The following is a 23,733-nucleotide window of genomic DNA, read 5'->3' on the forward strand; positions in this document are numbered from 1 at the left end:
GGATGTGCGTGTGCGCACGTGAGCGTGGGCACACGTGTGTGTGCGCCTCTCCTCCCTCGGCCCGCTGGCCGACACCCGTCCCGGCCCTGCCCGCCCCGTCGCCCTGCGTCGCGCTCGCCCTGCCCTGCCGGGATTCCCGCCTTGCCTCTGGGGCCGGTCGAACCTGCCCCGGGGTTCCTCGAAAGCCCGGCGGGGTGCGGTGGGGGGGACCCCAGAGGCCCCCACCAGGCCAGTTGCCACCAGCTCGGGAGCTCCGGGGGAGGGGAGGGAGGGAGCTGGCCCGGGTGGCCGCGGCAGCCGCAATGGGAGAGCCGCGGGGGATGGACACACCACCCCGGTTCACCCGCCATCCTGCCTATTTCCCCTTCCTGTCTGAGGGGATCCCACATTTCCTCAGTCACTCTGCCTCTCAAGAGACAGGCTCAGCCTTTCCATCCTTCTCTCATTGGCCTCCCTTCTCCAAAGGAGGCCCTCCTCTCTTCTTCCAGCCCCGAGTCCTCTGATGGGGCTGAGGGACGGACAGAGGTGAGAAGGAGACTAGAATCAGGGGTTCTGTGGGATCCCTGCTATCAAGTGTCTAGCCAGAAGGACGACAGGAGACACATGGGGGGCGGGGGAGGGCAGAGGAGGAGGGTGTGGGTGTTAGGCATTTATTGACCCCAGCGTCCCTGGTTTTGCCCACAGTGACCACTGCTCCCCAGGACCCCCCTGCCCCGCCTCCCCAGGCGGGCAGTGGAGCCGGACCTGCCCCTGGACGTGCCATGCGCAGCACCACACTCCTGGCACTGCTGGCACTGGTGATGCTGTATTTGGTGTTGGGTGCCCTGGTGTTCCAGGCCCTGGAGCAACCCCATGAGCAGCAGGCCCAGAGGGAGCTGGGGGAGGTCCGAGAGAAGTTCCTGAGGGCCCATCCATGTGTGAGCGAGCTGGAGCTGGGGCTCTTTATCAAGGTGCGTGCAGGATGGAGCCCCTACAGCACTTGTTCCTGTTCCGTGGGACTGGTTCTGGGGTGTGAGTGGGCTTCCAGACACAGATCCCTAAGGACTAGGTGCAGCTGTGGGGTGCTGGGTAGGAGCTGGGATTCAAGTCTCTGTTTCAATATGGTGGTCAGGAGCTGTCTTTTGTTTTCCTTATTGTGCCTGGTAAGCAGGCTGTGCTCTTGGAATTTGTGTGATGGTGATGGATGGATGGACGGATGGATGGATGGAAGGCAGGCAGGCAGGCAGGCAGGCTGGCAGGAAGGACGGACAAATGAATGGATGAATGAAAGAAATACATGAAATGAGGTCTAACTCATCCTAGAAATTGCCAGGTAAAATTCAGGATGAATTCATGTGCATCTCAGTTAAGCAACTAATGCATTTTAATCTAAGTGTGATCCTGCAATGTTTTTACTTGCTAGCACTGGCAGTCTTCCTGATTCTGACTCCTATACATTTTTGGAGTCACAGATGCCTTAGAGAAATCCAAGACAACTATGAGCAGCAATGCCCCCCCCCTCCCAGCTGTGCCTATGAAGCACAGAAAGATGACTTTGGAGGGCTTCTGTCCATGCCACCATGGATGCCAGGCCAGGGGCCTCTTGCCCCTGCCCTCCAGGACCCATGTTTACCTGATGGGCAAGTTGGGGGGAGTAGACTTTTCTGAGGTACTGTAACCAGCCTCCAGGCAGTCAATAAGGAAAGCTCTGGACTTCAGTCTTCTGGAGCTGATGAGTTCCTCTGTTGCTTTTTCTGATTTCCCAGCCATTGTCATGAAAAACTATTTAACAAATACTTTTGTTTTTAATACTTTTTTTTTTCTTTTTTGGTCTGTTGTGAGGCTTGAACTCCGGACTTGGATTCTGTCCCTCAGCTCTTTTTTTTTTTTTTTTTTGGGTCCGGTCATGGGGCCTGAACGCTGTCCCTCAGCTCTTTAGCTCAAGGCTAGTGCCCTATCACTTGAGCCACAGCGCCACTTCTGGCTTTTTTCTTTCTGCTTATGTGGTGCTGAGGAATCGAACCCAGGGCCTCAGGCATGCAAGGCAAGCGCTCTACCACTGAGCCAACTTCCCAGCCCTGTCCCTCAGCTCTTTAGCTCAAGGCTAAGACTCTAGGACTTGAGCCACAGCACCAGCACCACTTCTGGTTTTCTGATGCTTAATTGGAGATAAGAGTCTCTCAGAGGAGCTGAGAAGGTGGCTCAGTGGTAGAGTGCTTGTCTTACATGCATGAGGCCCTGGGTTCATTCCTCAGCACCACATAAACAGAAAAAGCTGGAAGTGGCGCTGTGGCTCAAGTGGTAGAGCTCCAGCTTTGAGCTGAAATGCTGAGGGACAGTGCCCAGACCCAGAGATCAGGCCCCACAACCAAAAAAAAAAACAAAGGTCTCACAAACTTTCCTGCCTGGCTGGCTTTGAACCACAATCCCTGGATCTCAGCCTCCTGAGTAGCTAGGATTACAGATATGAGCTACCAGCACCCAGATTTGCTTAGCATTTTTTGTTCAAAGCTGGTACTCTACCTCTTGAGCCACACCTCTACTCTGGCTTTTTTTTTTTTTTTTAATGTTGGTTAATTGGAAATAAGAATCTCTCAGACTTGTCTGCCCAGGCTGTCTTGGAACTGCCATCCTCAGATCTCAGCCTTCTGAATAGCTCGGATTACAAGCATGAGCCACCAGCACCTGGCAAATAAATACTTCTTTACCCAAGCCTACAACTCCTGGTTCCCTGCCTGTTCTTTGTAGAGAGTGAGGCTGTTGTGAGAGCCTCAGCAGTCTGGCAGGACCCTGTTAGAGATGAGGTGGGGTGAAGCCAGGTCACTGCCCACCTGACATGGCTCTTGACACTTAGAGAAAGGAGAAGAAAGCTCTGAGAGGCCTGGGCAGAGTGAGAGAGTATGTCTGGTCAGATCACAAGGGGGGGGGGGGAGGGGGGGAGATGACCTATTTTATCTCCACAATGGAATTGCTTTATTCCTGGATTTGAAAGAGGAAAAAGAGGGGCAAGACCTAGAAGGGTGCCTGAGAGCCCCTTTATTTCTCTTTCAAAGTAAGAATGACTCATGCGATGATCGTGTACCTACTGTGTGCTGTAGCCCATGAACCCAGGAAGGGAATGGAGACTAGGAGAGAGCAGATACAGGCTCTGCCCTAGACCACATCACATCCGGGGACAGACAAACCACTGGAAGATCAGTGAAAAGGGACATTTCCTTCCTTCCTTCTTTAAGTACCCACTGTGTGCTGGATTGTGGGGATTGCTGGCCACTGAAGTGAGTGGCGTGGGAGAGGCAGCATGGAGATGGGTGGGCCAGGGAGCAGCCTGGGGTAAAGGTGGCAAACTAGAGCACTCACTGGAAGTCTTTTTGCAGAATCTGGACTGAGCAGATGCAGAGTCATTTGGAGCAGAAATTAGAACACACAGAATGATAGAGGATTTTTTTTTTCCCCTCTGAGTAGTGAAATGTATGAGAAAAAGTTGCAAAATAAAAAAAAAGCACTTTTAATCAGACATTTCACCTCTTGCCTTCATTAAGGAATCATGGTTACAGGAAGTGGCATGGTTTCAGAAACTCCGGAGGGGGAGGGCAATGACTGTATTTTGGGGGTGCCAAGTTAGAGTTCCAGGAGAGATGACTGGGGCAAGGAATTGGGACCAGTTAGGAGAACTTGCAGGCTGGGCTGGCGAGCCTCGGCCGGATCCTGTTGACAGAAGAAAGCCCCACCATTTTAGGAAGATGAGGTGGAATGAGTCTTCTGCAGGAGGATTGCAGAGAAGTAGAGGGTTGCAGTCTCCACAGATGGACACTTCCTTTGTGCTCCATGGGGTAGGACCCTTCTTAGTGTCCTCTTACCTATGCTGTGCCCTCAAACCATGGGCCCTGCCTTAAGGGGTCAAGAGAGAGAGCAGACACTTCATTCCTTCACTAATGTTTATTGAGCACCTATGGGTTTTGGCTGGGACATTAATGTGTGTGTCTACCCCAAAATTGGCTACAAACGTTTGAAAGTGAGGGATTCAGACTCAGTTTCCATGGAGGCATACTGGAGGGGAGTTTGAGGAATGCTGGAAAGTGCAGAGCATGAGCCCCTTGTGAAAAGATACCCACCACAAACCACAGGGCTTACTTTTTATAAGTACATTAAATCTGTGTATGTGTGTATGTGTGCGCACGCGTGCGTGTGTGCGCGTGTGCCCATCAAGGCTGGGGCATTAATTCCTCACAACAAATTTATGAGGGTGGCTGGGTCCCAGTGGCTTACACCTATAATCCTAGTTACTCAGGAGGCTGAGACCTGAGGATCAAGGTTTGAAGCCAGCCTTGGAGGGAAAATTCAGTGAGACTCTTTCATCTCCAAGTAACCAGCAAAAAGCTGAAAGTGGAGGGAAAAGTCCAATGAGAGCATGAGGCCCTGAGTTCAAGTTCCAACACACACACACACACACACACACACACACACACACACACACACACACTCTCTCTCTCTCTCTCTCTCTCTCTCCATGAGGCTGCTTTTCCAATCATTGCTACTTGGCAGATGTAGAAACTGAGACATAGAGAACAGAGCTAACTTGCCCAAGGTCACACAGTACCAAGATTTGAACCCAGCGGGATCCCAGACTCTCTGCACCTCACCGTCCAATTAGGAATCTTGTGTGAAGCTGGGGTGGGGAGAGGCAGGTAATTGAATGTTTCTGCAACCTCATGAAGGTCACATTTGCCTGAAGGTGGTTTGGGTCACCCAATCTGCTGTAAGGGATTGATTGCCTTGGAGTTCCGGGCAGGAGGGGAAGAGGGACATGCACCCTAGAAGATGAGGGTCAGGGAGCCGGCCGGGGCAGTGGGGAAGGGCTGAGGCTCCTCCCTCTGTGCCTTGTCCCACAGGATGTGGCTGAAGCCCTGGGAGGGGGTGCGGATCCAGAAATCAACTCAACCACGAACAGCAGCCACTCAGTCTGGAACCTGGGCAGCGCCTTCTTTTTCTCAGGGACCATCATCACTACCATTGGTGGGGGAGGAGATATGGCATGTGGATGGGCGGTAGAGGGCAAGGAGTTACCTTCTGGGGGACGGCGCAGGGAGAGGGGGTGCCAGGTGACACCTCCCCTTCTTGCACTGCTCCTCTGCGCAGGCTACGGCAACGCAGCCCTGCGCACAGATGCCGGGCGCCTCTTCTGCATCTTTTATGCCCTGGTGGGGATCCCGCTGTTCGGGATCTTGCTGGCAGGGGTCGGGGACCGGCTGGGCTCCTCTTTGCGCAGAGGTATTGGCCACATCGAAGCAATTTTCCTGGTGAGCTGCTCCAGGGACCCCTGGTGCACTTGTGCTGGGGGTGGAGATTCCCTCCCCTAGGTCCCCAGTAAGTGAGATGTCTGGAGCCTCCCCTGAAGCACCCCATCCCCACACCCCCGGGGAGGCAGGGGTTCGGAGAAATGGGAGTGGAGGGGGTTGTGGACCTGGTGGTCCTGCCTGCCGCCCCTCCCTGCAGAAGTGGCACGTGCCCCCGGAGCTGGTGCGGGTGCTGTCCGCGATGCTCTTCCTGCTCATCGGCTGCCTGCTCTTTGTCCTCACGCCCACGTTCGTGTTCTGCTATATGGAGGACTGGAGCCAGCTGGAGGCCATCTATTTTGTCATAGTGACGCTCACCACTGTGGGCTTTGGAGATTACGTGGCGGGTAAGGTGCTGTGTTTCCTGTCTGCTTTGTTTCCTGTCCCGGAGCTCTGCTGTCTGGGTGCTCCCTTCAAGTCCCACGTGGAAACTGCTCCAACTCCTACAGGGGAGTCAGGCAACAGTGCACCGTGCACTTTGATTCACGCAGCACCTGTGCACGCGTAACATCGTGATACATCCATGTCCTGTGTATGCACATACTGCATGCACAGATGTCCATCGTCCACCTCACAGGTGTGTCATTCATCCAAAGGAACATTTTTCTGTGGCAAGTTTGCTGGGCACACCTTCAACGCTGCATTCATCTTCCAGTTCACATTTGCACACATTAGCTCCTTCCCCCTCCCCCACACTCATTTGCACACATTAGCATCCACCCTGCGGAGGGCTTCCTCACTCCGTGAGGGTCAGAGACCTTCAGTGATCCATCCCCCACCCCCACGCAGCCATCAACTTGTTTTTTCCTTTCATGGTGGGACCCCAGGCGCTGATCCAAGGCAGGACTCCCCTGCATACCAGCCGCTGGTGTGGTTCTGGATCCTCCTTGGCTTGGCCTACTTCGCCTCGGTGCTCACCACCATTGGGAACTGGTTGCGTGTGGTGTCTCGCCGCACTCGGGCAGAGGTAGGCGCTCCTGGCTAGCGCTGCAATGCGCCTGCGCTACCGCTGGTGTATTAAGGCCTGCTGTGGGCTCTCATGGGCCTGGCTGCCTCCCTGGCAGTGTGCGATCATGGAGTTGGGGGGCTGAGTGACATCTCGGGTGTGCCCAGAGAGGTAAACGCAAGTATGCTCGACCCCTTCTGCCCTCATGGACGGGGTTGCCAGATTTAGCAAATTAAAAGGGAAAAAGAATGCAGGAAGTCCAGTTAAACATGAATTTCAAATACCCTAAAATTGTATTTGTTATTGATCTGAAACTCACATTTATTTAACTGGCTGACCTCCATTTTGCTGCCCTGGTGCAAGCACCTGCTATATAGAGGCAGCGAAGATCTCAGGACTGGACAGGAAGCTGAAATAAAACTGGGGCTCTGAAAGAGAGTGGGGCGCTGGTGCCTCAGGCCTGTTATCCTAGCTATTTCAGGAGGCTGAGATCTGAGGATCCAAGTTGGATGCCAGCCCTGGGCAGAAAAGTGTATGAGACTCTTATCTCCAAGTAAGGGCAAAAGGCCGGAAGGGGTGTTGTGGTTCAAGTGGTAGAGCACCAGTTCTTGGGTAAAAAAAAAAAGCTCAGGAACAGCACACAGGGCCTGAGTTCATACTCCAGTAGCAGGATAATAATAATAATCCGGCGCTTTGTAGAAAGATGGTTGCAGGAGGGGTTACTTCTATGCAGATACAGAAAGGTGTGAGGCGCCCTCCCACAGGCGCCGCCTGCCCCGTGAAGGGACAGGGGGGCTGGCAGTCTGGAGAGGACCCCTGGTCCAGGATTACTTTTCCGCAGATGGGCGGCCTCACCGCCCAGGCTGCCAGCTGGACAGGCACGGTGACCGCACGGGTGACGCAGCGGGCCGGACCCCCCGCGCCGCCGCCGCCGCCAGAGAAGGAGTGGGTGCTCCTGCCTCCGCCGTGCCCGCCGCCGTGCCCATCGCCGCCCGTGGGCCGGCCCCCGTCCCCCGGGCTGCCCGAGAAGAAGGTGGCGGCGCCCTCCCCGCCCACCGCCTCCGCCCTGGACTACCCCAGCGAGAACCTGGCCTTCATCGACGAGTCCTCCGACACGCAGAGCGAGCGCGGCTGTGCCCTGCCGCGCGCGCCGCGCGGGCGCCGCCGCCCTAACCCCCCCAAGAAGCCGGCCCGGCCCCGGGGCCCCCGGCGACCCCGGGACAAAGGCATGCTGGCGGTGTGAGGCTAGGTCCCAGCTCGGACCCGCGAAGGGCTCCGTCCCTGAACTCTCCCCCACCCCACCCCGGCATGCTTGGCTTGTTCGACCAAAGAGCCCTCTTTCCTGGATGCCCGAGCTCGGGGCCGAGGGTCACCGAGCGGCCTCCCCGCCCCCAGCCCCTGCCTCACTTCTGGCCCTCCCCGGACCCCCCCCCCGGCCTTTCTGTGTCGCTGCCCCGGCCAGGCTGGTCCCTCGCGACACCCCACGACTGTGCCTCCAAGCCTGCATCAATAAACGAGCAGTCAGCACCGCGCGGGCCGTGCGCTGCGGGACCGGGCTGCGGGGCTCCCCGCCGGGGCGCGCACGGCCGGCCTTCAGTGACCCTCCTCCCCCAGGATCCCACGTCCATCCGGTGGGGAGGGAGGAAGGGAGGGATGGGGGGGAGGTCACGTCTTGACCTGGAGGTGACCCCGCAGGGTCCGGGGTCGGAGTCGGTCAAGGAAGGGGGCTGGGCGCCTCGGATCTCCGCGCGCGGATGGGTGCGGGTGCGGGGGTTGGAGGGATGCGGGAGGGCGCGTGGCGTCCGCGGTGAACTCTCCGGGTGGGGGACGCCACCCCCCCCCCCACCCAGGGCCCGCCATTCCGCAGAGCCTCGCCGCCCCTCCCCCGCGGCGGAGCGTGACCCCCGCCCCGCCCCCCGACCCCGCCCCGCCCCGAGACCAGCGGCCTCTGGTTCCGTTGAGGGCGAGAATCATGGACGGGGAAAAGCCTCTCAAAGTAAGGACTCTTCCCGGCGCCCCCTCGCCCGGTACCCGGAGGAAACTGGCACCCTCCCCTCCCCAACACTTGTCCCCGTCCCCGTCCCCGCCCCACCAGGCCCCCCTCTCCCTCTGCGCCCCGGCTCCCCACTGGTCTGTGGCCCACAGGGGGCGCCGAAGCCTTCGGAGCGCCGGGGCAGCGCGGGCAAGGCCACCCTGACCAGCCACATCCTCAACCTGTGGAGCACCGCCACGCTGCAGCCGCAGGTGAACCTGTCGCTGGCCGAGATCTGCGAGAACTTCGACGATGAGGGCCGAGACGTGGGCAAGATCCGCCGGCAGAAGAGCCAGTCCCTCACCTCCAGGCCCCAGGGGCTGGAGGAGCGGGCTCTGCTGGACCTGGAGCTGCACGGCTGCAACTCCATAGAAGGCCTCCGGGAGAAGGGGGCCGAGGACATCAGTACCAAGGCCGGTCAGTGTGACTTGGCCAGGCCTTGGGCACCCACGGGGCAGGGTGGGGGCGGGGTGTGTGTAGGGATGGGGAGGGTCTCAATTTCCCTTCTGTAAAATGGGGGCGGGCGGGTGGGGGGGGAGCCAGATGGAAGTTTCTCAACTTCCCTGGGAGGGGCGCTAGAGAGAATCCTCCATCCTTTAATGCAAAGAGGCATTCCTCGGGTGCCCCCTACCGGCCAGTCAGAACCCACATTTAGGGGGCGGGTTGAGGGGGGAGGCTTTGGATCTGGTTGTTGGTTTATTTGTAATGCTGAGGTTCGAATCCCGGTCCTCACACAGGTTAAGCGAGCACTCTGCCACTGAGCTTCGATTCCCCAACTTCCCTCCCTCACCTCCACACACATTTGATAAACTCAGGGCTCCACTCTTGCTAGACTGCCTTTCTACCAACACATCTGGCTTTTTGCAGGTTGTTTGGAGACAAGAGTCTCTTAGATTTGTCTGCCCTGGTTGGCTTTGAAACATGATCCTCCATATCTCAACACCTTGAGTGCTGAGATTAAAGGTGTGAGCCATTGGCATCTGCTTCCCTAGATTTGAATGGACTCATGGAGCCAGTTGAAGGAGTTATTCTCTGTTTAAAGATTTGCACTGAGGTCACTAGTGTGTGTGTGTGTGTTTGTGTGTGTACGTGTGCAAGCATATGAGTGCACGCTGGTCCTGGGCTTGAAACTCAGGGCCTGGGCACTATCCCTGAGAGCTTTTGTGCTACAGCTCCTTCCTTCCTTCCTTCCTGGGCACTAGCCCTCAGCTCTTAAGCTCAAGGCTAGCGCTCTACCACTTGAGCCACAATGCTACTTCCTGTTTTTTGGTGGTTTATTGGAGATAAGAGTCCCATGGATGTTCCTGCCAGGGCTGGCTTTGAACTATGATCCTCGGATCTCAGTCTCCTGAGTAGCTAGGATTACAGGAGTGAGCCACTGGGCTGGCGGTTTACAATTTTTAAGCACCTACCACAGTATCTTTTTTGGGGACTTGTTACCCCTACTTGATCTCTCCACTTCACTAGAAAATAAGAACTAATAACTGTGTAACGTTTTGAGCATTTGCTTTATATCAGATATTAGGGTTCCTTGCATAATTACCTCTAAACCTCCCAACTATTACAGGAGGCCCTCCCAGGCTGGGGATACAGCTCAGTGGTAAAGTTCTTACCTAGCATGTGCAAGGCCCTAGGTTCAATCTCTAGCACTGCATAAATAAAAACAATGTCATTAGAGACCATTCTTATGACTCCATATTGCAGATGAACCTAAGGGCAAGAGATTTCCAATTGTTGGCCCTAAGTGGGAGAGGCGGAACAGAAATCCAGGTAGGTGGAACTCTAAAGCCCAGGCTTGTAGCCCTTGCCCCATCCTGACTCCCAACTGAGGTAGCATGCACAACTGGTCTTCTACCCATCCATCTCCTCTGTTCCAGGGAAGACAGAGGAGTATGCCAATGACTAACTCGTCTTTTCTTTTCTCTAGAAAAGTGTTCCTCAGAGTCATTAATCAGTCTCTCAAAGAACGTACCCCATCGAGCCTATTGGACAGAACAGCAGAACAGGGTTAGAGGGGTCTAAGAATACTGGGGAGGTGGTTAGAGAATGGAAGATGACAAGCAAGCTGAGAGTTATAGCAGAGGAAGGGTGGAAATGGTTGGCAGAGGGGAAAAGAAATAAGGTGGGGCTCCGATGTCTCTCACCTGTAATCCTAGCTACTCAGGAGGCTGAGATCTGAGGATCACGGTTCAAAGCCAGCCTGTGTAGAAAAAGTCCATAAGACTCATCTTCAGGGCTGGGAAGGTGGCTCAATGGTAGAGCGCTTGCCTTGCATGCATGAGACCCTGGGTTCGATTCCTCAGCACCACATAAGAAAAAAGCTGGAAGTGGCTCTGTGGCTCAAGTGGTAGAGTGCTAGCCTTGAGCTGAAGAGCTGAGGGACAGCATCCAGGCCCAGAGTTCAGGCCCCACAACCGGACCCCCCCAAAAAAAGAAAAAAAAGAAAGACTTATCTTCAATTAACCATCCAAAGGCCAGATTTGGAGCTATGGCTCAAGTGGTATAGTACTAGTCTTGAGCAGAAAAGCTCTGGGACAGTGCCTAGGCCCTGAGTTTAAGCCCTGGACTAGCACGCACGGGCATGCACGCGCACACATACACACACACACACACACACACACACACACACACACACAAGAAAAAAAGACAAAAAGAGGAAGGAAGCTGGTTGGGGGTCGAGTTTCTAGAGATCATTTATCTTGTGGCAGTGCTGGGGCTCCCCTGATGCCTGAAGTTTTGTCTCACTGCTTTTAGCTGCCACTGCCCCTGATGGAACTCATGGAGAATGAAGCTCTGGAAATCCTCAAAAAAGCCCTCAAAAGTGAGTCTCCCTCTCTGCCAGCTTCCACAAAAGCTCCTGGGGAACTGTACAGGACTTGGGTGAAGGTGGATGTCGGGATGTGTCTGCCGTGTCAGATCTCCTTAGCACTGACAATGACTGCAAGGATCCCATTACTGTTAAAAGTTGAGAATTCAAGCTGGGTGCTGTGGGCTCAACATGTAATCCTGGCTACTCAGGAAGCTGAGATTGGGAAAACTCATGTTCCAGGCCAGCCTTGGCAACAAAGCTCATTTATGACCCCATCTCATTGGAAAAGGCTGAGCATAGTGGTGGTGGGTGTCTGTCACTCTAGTTATAGAGAGAAATGCAAAATCAAATTTTGGTCTAGGCTAAGAAAAGAGCAAGATCCTATCTCAAAAATAAGCAGACCATTTGGGCTGGGAAGGTGGCTTAGTGGCATGCATGAAGCTCTGGGTTCAAGTTCTCAGTACCATATACACAGAAAAAGCCAGAAGTAGTGCTGTGGCTCAAATGGTAGAGTGTTAGTCTTGAGCAAAAGGAACTCAGGAACAGTGCCCAGGCCCCAGGACTGGCAAAAGAAAGAAAGAAAAAAAAAATGGAGCCCCCGCCTAGTGAATTGAAGACCTCAGTTCAGACCTCAGTACTGCCAAAAACAAAAAATAAAGTTTAGGCACAGAAAAACCCAATGTGGGAGGTATGGGGTGACTGTCAAAGGTCTTTTTTTTTTCCTTCGGTCGTGGGGCTTGAACTCTGGGCTTGGGCGCTGTCCCTCAGCTCTTCAGCTCAAGGTGAGCACTCTACCATTTGAGCCACAGTGCCACTTCCAGTTTTCTAGTGGTTTATTGGAGATGAGTCTCATGGACTTTCCCTGCCTGGGCTGGCTTTGAACTGCTATCCTCAGATCTCAGCCTCCTCAGTAGCTAGGATTATAGGCATGAGCCACCGGCACCTGGCTTTTTTTTTTTTTTTTGTCAGTTGTGGGGCTTGAACTCTGGGACTGGACACTGTCCTTCAGTTCTTCAGCTCAAGGCTAGAGCTCTACCACTTGAGCCACAGTGCCACTTCCAGTTTTTTTCTGTTTATGTGGTGCTGAGGAATTGAACCCAGGGCTTCTTGCATGCAAGGAAAATACTCTACCACTGAGCCACCTTCCCAGCCCCTGTCAAAGATCTTTTTTTTTTTTTTTTTGGCCAGTTGGGGGCCTGAACTCTGGGCCTGGGTGTTATCCCTCAGCTCATCAGCTCTTCAGCTCAAGGCTAGCACTCTACCACCTGAGTCACAGGGCCACTTCTGGCTTTTTCTGCTTATGTGGTGCTGAGGAACTGAACTCAGGGCCTCATGCATGCAAGGCAAGCACTTTACCACTGAGCCACCTTCCTAGCTCCCTGTCAAAGGTCTTAATTGTGCCCCTCTCTAGCTGGTGCGGATATCTAAGGCTGTTCTTCACCTGCCCAATGGTATGACAGCCCTTGGGTCCCTTCTAGGTGTGGAAATAAATGTACTAGTCTTTGGATTCTTGGGAAAAACTTTTTTTTTTTTTGGCTGGTTGTGGGGTTTGAACTCTGGGCCTGGCGAGTGCTCTACCACTTGAGCCAAGCACCACTTCCATTTTTCTGGTGGTGAATTAGAGATAAGAGTCTCACTGACTTTCCTGCCTGAGCTGGCTTTGAACCAGTATCCTCAGATCTCAGCCTCCTGAGTAGCTAGGATTACAGGTGTGAGCCACTGGCCCCTGGCAAACTTTTTCTTTCTTTCTTTCTTTCTTTTCCTTTCTTTTTTTGCTGATTCTGGGACTTGAACTCAGGGTCTGGGATCTGTCCCTGAGCCTCTCTGTGCTCAGGGCTAGTGCTCTACCACTTGAACCACAATGCCACTTCTGGCTTTTTCTACGTATGGGGTGCTGAGGAATCAAACCCAGGGCTTCCTGCATGCTAGGCAAGCACTCTACCACTGAGCCACATTCCCAGCCCGTGGAATTTTAATTAAGTAGTTGTAAAAGGGGTTACAATTCTGAGTAGAGTTATGAGTATAAGGCTTCTTGGACAATGTCATCCTTTCCTTTGTGGTAAACTTTTTAATGCCATAGGGCTCAGCAAAGAGAAAGGACAGAGTAACTAAAGTGTGTGGTTCGGATGTCCTTAAAGCTGCTGGTTCACACGGCCCACGTTCGGGCCAGAAGCAGCATCTTTAACCTTGGTCGTTAGCTTTCCTTCACCGATCACCGCGGAGGTCCGGCGGGACCCACACGAACACAGACCCAAGCGCCGGCGCTGCGGGCATCCCAAAGCAGCTGCAGTTCCTCAGATGACACCCGAGGCGCGGCCTGGCGGGGTGCGGGGGAGGCCTTGGGGTGCCCGCTGCCCTGAGCTCGGTTCTGCCCTGTTCCTAGGCTACCGGTCCCAGATCGGCAAAAACCACTTTCTGACCAAGGAGCTGCAGCGGTACATCGAGGGGCTCAAGAAGCGCCGGAGCAAGCGACTGCAGTGCCCATCCTAGCAAACCTGGACTCCCGCCCGCCCCGCCCCACCCCGCCCCAGCCCCCTCCGCGTGAATATGAACCCTGGAGAAAATAAAAAGTGTCGGTGATCCCTGAGTCAGTGCGTGGCTGCCGCGTGAGGCGGACGCACGTGGCCCCGCCCTTCCCCGTGACCTTCATTCGGTCACCGCAGTGACCTTGAGTTTTCTTCATCGGAGTCGGGTCCCTGTCTTCCTTAGGCTCCAAGCCTAGGGTTATTTTAGTCTAGGCATAGTTTAGGTCTGAATGTCCTACCGAGATTGAGCCGCTTTCGGAGGGTGATTGAGTCTGAAGCTCAAGTGCCCCACAAACATTACCCTGGAGGGGCGGGAGGGAAAGGGGTAGAGCCCCCCTCCCTTCCCTCCCCAAGCTCCGCCCCTCATGCATATGCAGATAAAAGGCGCCTCTGTCGGTCCGCCCCCTTATTTACATATGTGAGTCGTGGGCTCTCGCAGCCGACCTCGCCACTCCGCAAAGCGCGTTGAGCCTCACTTGTGAAAGCCTCTCCAGGCCCCACCCACCTCGGGTTCTTTCCCGCAGACTCTCCGTGCCTCTGGTCCCGCCCCTTGGGCGGCCGCGCACGACTGTGCGCCGGTGAAGCTCGACGGCGGCGGGGCGGAGCCTTGGAGAAGACCCGCCTATTAGTCCCGCCCCGACTCCTCCCGGCGCGCAGGCGCTGCCCGCCCCTTGTCTGATTAGCATAGGGCCCCGAGCCCCACCCCCTGCTTTGCATGCGCTCCGCCGGCCCCGCCCCCGCTGTCAGCTGGAGGAAGCGGAGTAGGAAGCGGCCGCGATGTCCTTTTGTGTCCTACAAGCAGCCAGCGGCGCCGCCGAGTGAGGGGACGCGGCGCGGCGGGGCGGCGCGGCCCGAGGAGGCGGCAGAGGAGGGGCCGCCCACGGCCCCCGGCTCACCCCGGCGCTCCGGGCCGCTCGGCCCCCATGCCTGCCCGCCAGCGCTGCCGGAGCCCCAGGTCCGGGGGCGGAGGGGAGCGCGGCCGCGGGGGTGGGCGGGCGGGCGGGGCGCGGGGGCCATGTGCGAGCGCGGCCGGGAGGCGGGCGGGGGGCGGGCTCCAGGCGGGGTCCGGCGTCAGGGCCCGCCCGGGTCCGGTGAGGGGAGCCAGACCCGGCTGAGGGTCTGGGCGGAATCCGGCGTCCGGGTCCCGGGCGGGCCGGCCTGGTCGGCAGCGGCTCGGGCTGCGGCTGCGGCTCCGGTCAGCCTGCGGCCTGGGATCCAGCCCCGGGGCAGGGTTGCGTGGGGCACCCGGGAGCGTGCCTGAGCCTCTGGGGCGGCTTGGGGTGGAAGATGGGGAGGGCTCTCGGTGGGAGAAGGGGCTCTGAAGACCACGTGGGGGCGCTCGAAGGGGCCTTGGGCCACCCTCCTCTCTAGGTCAAAGGTCATCGCACCGACGGGGCAGAACTTCTTCCTCCTTGGCTCCTCTCCTTTACTTCCTGATAACCTGAGCGAGGTCCCCCGCGGGCGGAGGAGGAGGGGAGGCCAGCAACTTTAGGCAACTTCCCATAGGTGTGCGCAGGTTGGGGGGGGGCGGGGCGCCCGGGGAGGTGGCGGGCTCTGCGGCTGCGGGAGTGTTTGAGTGAGTTGCAGGCCCGGGGTGCAAGGAGGTGGAGCCGCGACCGACCGGTGGTGTGGCTGAGACTTGGGCATGCTGGGGCAGGAGGGGGGAGCCTGTACAACTGTCTGCCTGTGCGCGAAGTTGGAGCTCCGGTGAGTGTGTGTGTGGGATCGAGTAGGAGACTTGAGTGTGAGTGTGCTTATGGAGTGTGCCCTTTGGGAGGAGGTTGTGAGGATGGGGTTGGTGAAGGCCCTGGTTTGAGTGTGGAAGTCTCCTGCAGAGTGAGCATGTGTGGGCTTGCGGGGACACCTGAGACTAGGTGAGTGGGGAGAGTGTGAGCACTGCCCTGGGGCTTGTGTGCTGCTGTGTGTGTTCTCTGGAATAGAGAGAATATGAAGATGGGGAGGGGAGTCATCCCCAACATCTGGAGGAAGTGGCTGGGAGGTATCACTTCTGGCTGGGGGGTTCCAGGTGAAGTGGAAGGTTGCCCTGGGGGCTGAGGTTACCTTGCTCCCTGACCTGAGTGCTGAGCAGGGAGGGCTTTGCAAGCCTTTTCCAGGTTCCCAAGAGGGAGAGACCTGCTGTCAGTTAAGGGCCTGGAGGCTCTTGAGACTGTTCCCATGGTGACAGCGGGGGCCCTCTTCCTAAGGCTGCCCTTCCTTGGACTCTGCCCCCCTCCCTCCCCTTGGCTGAGCTTGGAAGCCTGGCCCAGGCCCAGTGTTGGGCAACCCCTGTGGCAGGGTGCCTTTCCGTAATCTGACGGTTTCTCCCTGCAGGTGACCAGCGCCATGTCCAACCAGGTGGTGGGGATTGAGCCTCTCTACATCAAAGCAGAACCAGCCAGCCCTGACAGTCCAAAGGGTTCCTCAGAGACTGAGACTGAGCCCCCTGTGACCCTGGCTCCTGGTCCAGCCCCAGCCCGTTGCCTCCCAGGGCACAAGGAAGAGGAGGATGGGGAGGGGGCTGGGCCTGGTGAGCAGGGCAGTGGGAAGCTGGCACTCAGCTCCCTGCCCAAACGCCTTTGCCTGGTCTGTGGGGACGTGGCCTCCGGCTACCACTATGGTGTGGCGTCCTGTGAGGCCTGTAAAGCCTTCTTCAAGAGGACCATCCAGGGTGAGCCCCCACCCCACTTCTGTGCCCTTTGCTCCATACCTGTTGGGCTCATTAACACCTTCCAACGGGTTCACTAGGCCTTGAGTCTGCCCTGCAGGGCTTGGCTCAATGTCAGCAGTCTGGGGTTCTCAGGCCCCCTGTCCTTCCCAGGAATGCCCTCTCCTTTAAATGAAACAAAGCTAGCAGCACGCGTAGCTGGACTGGAATGGGAGATGTGAAGGGATGGAGGTACCACCTAGGTTTCTGGGTTCTGTAGGTCCAGCACCTTCTACTGTGGCTCTGAACAATCCAAGACCGCTTGTACCTATTCCCAGACTTCATCCTTGCTTCTGGCAGCTGTTGACTTCTCCTGGCATAGAAAATGCTGCTCTTTTCTCCCCAGAGCAGTACCAACATAAAGCAGGGTTTTAATGGCCGAGAAGGGTATGTTGCATTTTAGCATCCAACTTTAAAAAGATGGGCATCCAGGCTCTTTAAAAGTCACTGTATGTTTTCCTTCTTTGAAGACAGGATCTTCAAAAGGTTCCAGGTTGGCCTGGAACTCTTGATCCTCCTCTCTCAGCCTCACAAAGGCTGAGATTATAGGCATACACTACAGCACCTGGGTTAACTTTTTCCCTCCCTTGAGTGCTTACTGTGTGACAGATACGGTACCCTTTTACTTCTATGTCTATACCCCCTCCCCCCCCCCCACCCCAGCAACTCCATGAGGTGTTAGCATTGTAAGCAGAGTCAGACCTGAGGCTCAGAGAGGTTTTTGAAACTTTGTTAGTGTCTCACAGGTAGAAAGGCAGAACTAGAGTTTGGTGTCTGTCTAGAGCTGAGCTCTTTGATGCTAGCCAGACTGCTACTCTGCCTATTACTAATAACTGGACTTTAGACCCCTGATTGTGACATTCTAGCCAGTTTTGATTTGGCTGAAACACATGGGCCTCAATGCTCTGTGTTCCTTGCTGGCCTGACAGCCATTCAGGCCACATCTGGGTGCCTCCTGCCACTCTGGAATTCTTCATTCTGAGTCCGGACAAATAGTTATTGAGCCCTAGCTATGCAGAGTCAGCATTCATTAGGCACTTAAGTGCTGCGAATCATTCTCAACCCACCTTTGCAATAACTATGGTTATTTCTCTCTTTCTCTTTCTCTTTATGCTGGTACTGAAGCTTGAACTCAGGGTCTTACACTCTTGCTTAAGTCTTTTTGCTCAAGGCTAAGGCTTTATTACTTGAGCCACAGCTCTACTTTAGCTTTTTGCTGGTTAGCTAGAGATAAGAGTCTTTGGTTGGCTTTGAATGAAGATCCTCAGATTATTTTTTTTGAGGGGGAGTCAGTCGTGGGGCTTGAACTCTGGGCTTGGGTGCTGTCTCTGTGCTCTTCAGCTCAAGGCGAGTGCTTGAGCCACAGTGCCACTTCCGGTTTTCTAGTGGTTTATTGGAGGTAAGAGTTTCATGGACTTTCCTGCCCAGGCTGGTTTTGAACCGTGATCCTCAGATCTCAGCCTCCTGAGTAGCTAGGATTACAGGCGTGAACCACCGGTGCCCGGCTATGGCTTTTGTTTCTTTTCTTATTGGTGCTAGGGATTGAACTCAGAGCCTCTTTGGTGCATAAGTATGTGTTCTACCCCCTGAGCTACATCCCAGACCCAAGTATAAATTTGGAATAAGAAAAATTCCAATTTTACAGCTGGGAAAACTGAGGTCCCAAAGGGGTTAGGTGTGGGACATGGCTAACTAGTCAGATTTGGGAAGTGGTAGCTTCAGGGTGACTCCAGGAAGCCCCGAGACTTTGCTCCTCAAATCTGCACTTTGCGGCCCTGGCCAGTATTCTAAGCCCTGGGGACACTACTGGGACCAAGCAGGAGGAAACAATAAATGGCTTTCCTAACAGCTTTCCTGTTTGGATGTTGTGTGTGCTAAAGGCCCTGTGTGGACCCAGGGCTCCCCCTGAGGAGGTGTCTGGAACGGAGTTCAGGAGCACACTAGGAAGTACTTCGTGCTCACTGGCCCGTTGGCTGGTTGTGACATTGGGTTCTTGGGGTAACCGTGTGGCTGGGAGGTCCACCCGCGCCTACTGTGGGCCAGGCCATGTTGCAGGCCCTGGGGCCAGCCAAGGCCCTGGTGGAGCAGATACTGAAGCAGGGAGAGAGGGACACTTGTGGTGAGTGGGTTCCATGTAGTAGTATATTAGGTGGTTCCTAAGAGCTGAGGGGAATCTGGCTGCGGAAGGGATTTGGTTTTGTCACAGTGGCCTGGGAAGGCCCAATGACAAGGAGCCTGGTGGGTGTCACAGAGCTCCAGGCAGGGAGCAGCATGCCCTGTTGGAGGAATATGTAAGAGGGAGTAGAGGTCAGGAGAGTCAGGGAGCCGGGGTGCAGGCCCTGAGCTGCAGGCTCACTAGGTGGTTTGAACAAAGAAAGGACAGCATCCCTCTGGCTGTGCGGAGAGCAGGGACGGGAGGAGGCCAGTGAGGTGAGAGGTGACCATGACGTCAAGGGTAGAAGCAGTTGCTGAGCACATAAGTTGGGATTTGGGTGACAGAGTAAAGCTCCCCCCACCCCTTCCTGATTTGCCGGTGGTTTGGATGCGTGTGTGTGTGTCAAGGAGGTTCAAGATGCTGCCCAGGTTTCTACTTGAACAAGGGAAGGAAGGCAGCTGCTAGCTGGGCAGGGGAGGCGGAAGTCCATTAACACGAGGCTGGAAAAATCTTCAGGTAGACAGGATGCTCACAGAGCCGCTGGACACGGGAGTCTAGAGTTCAGGGCAAGTCTTGGCCAGAGATAGAAATCTGGAAGCCTGTGATCTGTAAGATTGCCACGAGAGGGTGGAGGGAATGAGGATGAGGTAGACCAGCCCTGGGCTGCTTAGAGAGCAGCATGGAAACCACAAAATAGCCAGGGAGGTGGGAGGAAGACCAGAAGAGTGATGTCTAGAAGCAAGAAGGAAGTATTGGTGGATTTCTAGGAGTTGGACACGATCAATGGTATTAGATGTTCCTTTTAGGCAAATAAGTTGAAGACTCAAAATTGGCCATTGGACCAGTGTATAGAGGTCACTGTGGCCCTTGACCAGTGTAGATGAGGGCAGTGTGGCCCAGAAGCATGGCTTGAAGCAGAGGTGCAGCTGCCTGGGCCCTGCCCTTCCCCTGTCCAGGCAGCCCCCCTCCCCCCCAGCCCCTGTCCAGCAGCCATCTCCCTCCCTGTCCTGCTCATGGCATCCTGCTCTCCCTTTCCTCCCCGTACCCCCCAGACTGGTGCTTGCTCGGGGCAAGTCAGGGCACTCCTGTCAGCTGGGCCCCCTCTGGGCCCCAGGAGGCCGCCACTGGAGCCCTGCCTCTTCCTGGCAGGGAGCATCGAGTACAGCTGTCCGGCCTCCAACGAGTGTGAGATCACCAAGCGGAGACGCAAGGCCTGCCAGGCCTGCCGCTTCACCAAGTGCCTGCGGGTGGGCATGCTCAAGGAGGGTGAGCGCTGGGCAGGGGCTGGGGGAGGTGTGCTGGGCAAAGCCTGGGGAAGGGCTCTGGCACACAGGCCTGCCCTATCCCAACACAGTCCTGACTTACAATTAAAGGGGTACGCCTGGACCGTGTCCGGGGTGGGCGACAGAAGTACAAGCGGAGGCCAGAAGTGGATCCTCTGCCTTTCCCAGGCCCCTTCCCTGCAGGCCCCCTGGCAGTAGCTGGAGGCCCCCGGAAGACAGGTGAGATCTCTGAGGAAAGGGGGTCTTTAGAGCATGAGAGGAGGGCGGCCCTTTATAGCATCAGTCTGGGCACTATACCCATATTTCACTTTCCTCATTTCATTTATTTCCCTAAAAACTATTTGTGAAATTTGTCTTCATATGACACCAAGTAGTAGACTTGGGACCAGATAGCTACAGTCCAGCCTGAGGGTAGACTTAGCAGGCAGTGCCTGTCTACCAGCAGGCTGACTTTCCCCTGGAGCCTGGGAGCATTGCTCCTGGCTGGCCAGCAGCTATGGAGGAAGGCCGCAAGGCTTGAGAAGACACCTGGCCCTGAGGGGCCTGTGGGCCTACAAGATCCCAGCGCTTGTGGCTTTCCTCTTTCACCTGTCACTGTAGCCCCAGTGAATGCGCTGGTGTCTCACCTGCTGGTGGTGGAGCCTGAGAAGCTGTATGCCATGCCTGACCCAGCGGGCCCTGACGGACATCTCCCAGCAGTGGCTACCCTCTGCGACCTCTTTGACCGAGAGATTGTGGTCACCATCAGCTGGGCCAAAAGCATCCCAGGTAATGGGCTCAGGGAACCTGGGGCTTCCCTGAGCAGGCCTGGCCGTGCTTGGCTGCGGTGCGCTTGCTCAGTCAGGCCTGTTCCCACTGCGCTTGCTCAGCCAAGCCTGCTCCCACCGCCCTCCAGGCTTCTCGTCACTGTCGCTGTCTGACCAGATGTCAGTACTGCAGAGCGTGTGGATGGAGGTGCTGGTGCTGGGGGTGGCCCAGCGCTCACTGCCCCTGCAGGATGAGCTGGCCTTTGCAGAGGACTTGGTCCTAGATGAAGAAGGAGCACGGGCAGCCGGCTTGGGAGAGCTAGGGGCAGCCCTGCTGCAACTCGTCCGGCGACTGCAGGCCCTGCGGCTCGAGCGAGAAGAGTATGTCCTGCTGAAGGCCCTGGCCCTTGCCAATTCTGGTGAGTCGAGGGTAGGCGCCCACACATTCAGAAAGCCCTCTAAGTGTAAACCTTGTTATAATGGTGGGACAGTCCCATTTTGCAGATCAGGAAACTGAAGCTTAGAGAACAGTGTGCTGATATTGGGGCTTGAACTTGGAGGCTGGTGCTGTCTCTTAGTTATTTCAGTGCTTTACTACTTTAGTCAGAGCTGCACTTCTTTTTTTTGTTGGTTGTGGGGCTTGGAACTCTGGGCCTGGGCGCGGTCCCTCGGCTCTATAGCTCAAGGCAAGCGCTCTACCACTTGAGCCACAGCGCCACTTCGTTTTCTGAGTTGATTATTGGAGATAGAGTCTCTCGGACTTTCCTTGCCCGGGCTGGCTTTGAACCATGATCCTCAGATCTCAGCCTACTGAGTAGCTAGGCTTACAGGCGTGAGCCACAGGCTCCCAGCAGCTTCACTTCTTTTTGCTGGCTTATTTGCACTGGACTTTTCTGCTTGGGCTGGCTTTAAACTGAGATCTTCAGATCTTAGCCTTCTGAGTAGCTAGGATTATGGGAGTAAGCTACCAGCATGTAGCTCACATCAAGATTGCAAGCCCTAGTGCAGTGCTAATGTGGGAGAGGAGGTGGAGAGGACAGGAAGTAGCCATAGTTAAGAGAAAAGGAAAGGCCCTGGCTGTGGGCAGGAGCAGGAAGCTGTGTCTACCAGCTAATCAGTGAATCTGTATTTGACCTCTCAGGCCCCATCCAGGAGCCCCAGGTAGAGGCTGGTTCAGACCTTTACAGAAATAGCCCATGTCAACACTTCTCTCTTCCTCAGATTCTGTGCACATTGAAGACGCCGAGGCTGTGGAGCAGCTACGAGAAGCTCTGCACGAGGCCCTGCTGGAGTATGAAGCTGGCAGGGCTGGCCCTGGAGGGGGTGCAGAGCGGCGGCGGGCAGGCAGGCTGCTGCTCACATTGCCACTCCTCCGCCAGACAGCTGGCAAAGTCCTGGCCCATTTCTACGGGGTGAAGCTGGAGGGCAAGGTGCCCATGCACAAGCTGTTTCTGGAGATGCTTGAGGCCATGATGGACTGAGGCGAGGGGTGGGATGGGTGGGGTCAGCACCCAAGGGGCAGAGCTGGGGCCTGGGCAGTGCCACAGCCTGCTGGCAGGGCCAGGGCAATGCCATCAGCCCCTGGGAGCAGGTGCCATGCCCTTCCCCTCCCCCCTTAGGGGGTGTCAAGCTGGGAAAGTAATGCCCGGATCTGGGCACAGTGCTGCCCCTTGCAAGCCATAACGTGCCCCTAAGAGAATAGGGGGCCTTGCGGAAGCCATAAGGGGCTTCAGGGGATGTGTGGGAGGCAGAAACCCAATCTCAGGGAGGGAAGGGGATGGAGGCCACAGTCTCCCAGTGGGTGATGCTTTTGCTGCTGCTTAATCCCATCCCCCTCTCCAGAGCAGAGGGGGATTTGGAGAGCAAAGGCCCCGGCCCCTTCGCTCCTCTCCTCATCATTTGCATTGGGCATTAGTGCCCCCCCCTTGAAGCAATAACTCCAAGCAGGCTCCAGCCCCTGGACTCTTGGGGTGGCCAGGGCTCCCCATCAGCTCCTGCCCAGCCTCCTCAGGGGGTGGGGAGGGCACTGCCTCTATGCCCTGCAGAGCAATAACACTATATTTATTTTTGGGTTCGGCCAAGGAGGCGCAGGGACATGGGGCAAGCCAGGGCCCAGAGCCCATGGCTGTACAGAGACTCTATTTTAATGTATATTTGCTGCAAAGAGAAACCGCTTTTGGTTTTGAACCTTTAATGAGAAAAAAAAATATACTATGGAGCTCAAGAAGTGTGTTCCTTGTGTTAATGGGTCAAAGTTGGGACTCAAATAGTAAAAACACAATATACATTAAAAAAAAAATAGATACACAGGGCCATGGAATGTCACACTGCTAGCTGGCAAATTTATGACTCAGTTTCTTCATCATTCAGCAGCATGTTGGGGATCCCACGACTGATAGGGAACAGACGCCCCGATTCTGGGCACTGCAGGGTGCCCTCCAGAACGTCCACCTAAGGGAAGGGGAAAGGAAAGCCAAAGTGAGCACTGACAGCCTCTGGGTGCCAGGACAGGGCAAGCGGGTGGCCGACCCATTCGACCCATTCTCACCTCCAGCAATACGTGGTGCATCTTCCTTAGAAACGCCTCATCGCGCTCATACCCCTCAACCGGCTCGGTGGGGACCTCGCCCAGCTGCAACTGTGGGCAAGAAACCTCAGTCATCTGTGGGGGGCCCCGACCCTTCCTCCAGCCAGGCTCCGGCCGGCTCACGGGGCGGCGGTGAACCTGCCCCGCGTCCGAGGGCAGGACGGGCCCCTCACCGTATTGGCCGCCTCCCGAAGCGCCGCCCACTCCACCTTGGGTATCATCCGCGCCACGAAGTCGGGGTTGAACTCCACAGGGTTGATGCGGACCTCGGTGGCCTGGGGGGGGGGGGAGAGAGGGTTAGTATGGCAGAGGCAGGATCCAGGGGTTTCTATCCCTCCCGGAAGGGAGAAGGCGTGGGAGCGTCCCGGCCGGTACCTGGAGGCGCAGGGGGAAGCCACGGGGCCCCACCCCGCGCACATGCGAGGTCAGGAGATTGTGGGTGAGAAGTTTCATGCTGCTCTCCGAGATCTTGCCAGGCCGGAACCGGAAAGAGACGCGCTTCGGCACGTCACTTCCGGAACCATTTGCGCGCACGCGCGCTCTCTACACTATTGGACCTGCGGGAAGACCGGAAGTGGCGAACTTGCTGGAACTTCTGGAGCTTGCTGGAGCTCTGGTGTGGGAAAGCGCTGGT

General features: G+C 56.1%; 4 protein-coding genes across 6 annotated transcripts; 3 read left to right on the plus strand and 1 right to left on the minus strand.

Moving 5' to 3' along the window:
- The first annotated feature begins 746 nt into the window (after positions 1-746).
- Positions 747-7,501, plus strand: Kcnk4 (potassium two pore domain channel subfamily K member 4). Its single transcript, XM_042675825.1, has 6 exons — positions 747-950; positions 4,869-4,992; positions 5,116-5,276; positions 5,473-5,659; positions 6,140-6,279; positions 7,100-7,501. The coding sequence occupies exons 1-6, from the start codon at positions 762-764 to the stop codon at positions 7,499-7,501; spliced, it is 1,203 nt and encodes a 400-aa protein (XP_042531759.1). The 5' UTR covers positions 747-761.
- A 727-nt stretch (positions 7,502-8,228) lies between these two features.
- On the plus strand, positions 8,229-13,834 carry Catsperz (catsper channel auxiliary subunit zeta). The gene is made up of 6 exons (XM_042676479.1): positions 8,229-8,254; positions 8,404-8,707; positions 9,995-10,060; positions 10,218-10,297; positions 11,045-11,111; positions 13,483-13,834. Exons 1-6 carry the CDS (start codon positions 8,231-8,233, stop codon positions 13,587-13,589), a joined length of 648 nt encoding a protein of 215 aa, XP_042532413.1. The 5' UTR covers positions 8,229-8,230; the 3' UTR covers positions 13,590-13,834.
- A 532-nt stretch (positions 13,835-14,366) lies between these two features.
- On the plus strand, positions 14,367-22,737 carry Esrra (estrogen related receptor alpha). Of its 3 annotated transcripts, none has more exons than XM_042675857.1 (7): positions 14,367-14,579; positions 15,956-16,292; positions 19,633-19,749; positions 19,857-19,985; positions 20,367-20,534; positions 20,662-20,931; positions 21,734-22,737. In XM_042675857.1, the coding sequence occupies exons 2-7, from the start codon at positions 15,968-15,970 to the stop codon at positions 21,991-21,993; spliced, it is 1,269 nt and encodes a 422-aa protein (XP_042531791.1). In that variant the 5' UTR covers positions 14,367-14,579; positions 15,956-15,967; the 3' UTR covers positions 21,994-22,737. The 3 variants fall into 3 exon arrangements, with proteins under 3 accessions (XP_042531791.1, XP_042531793.1, XP_042531790.1); XM_042675859.1 differs by lacking the exon at positions 14,367-14,579 and adding an exon at positions 14,803-15,130; XM_042675856.1 differs by lacking the exon at positions 14,367-14,579 and adding an exon at positions 15,167-15,331.
- On the minus strand, positions 22,687-23,628 carry Trmt112 (tRNA methyltransferase activator subunit 11-2). Its single transcript, XM_042675861.1, has 4 exons — positions 23,475-23,628; positions 23,273-23,374; positions 23,061-23,150; positions 22,687-22,963 (listed from the first exon to the last, which is right to left on the minus strand). The coding sequence occupies exons 1-4, from the start codon at positions 23,550-23,552 to the stop codon at positions 22,856-22,858; spliced, it is 378 nt and encodes a 125-aa protein (XP_042531795.1). The 5' UTR covers positions 23,553-23,628; the 3' UTR covers positions 22,687-22,855.
- Between the last annotated feature and the right edge of the window lie 105 nt (positions 23,629-23,733).

The sequence above is a fragment of the Dipodomys spectabilis genome, unplaced genomic scaffold (assembly GCF_019054845.1).
Source record: "Dipodomys spectabilis isolate Male_0828 unplaced genomic scaffold, ASM1905484v1 ptg000030l, whole genome shotgun sequence".
Classification (NCBI taxonomy): domain Eukaryota; kingdom Metazoa; phylum Chordata; class Mammalia; order Rodentia; family Heteromyidae; genus Dipodomys; species Dipodomys spectabilis.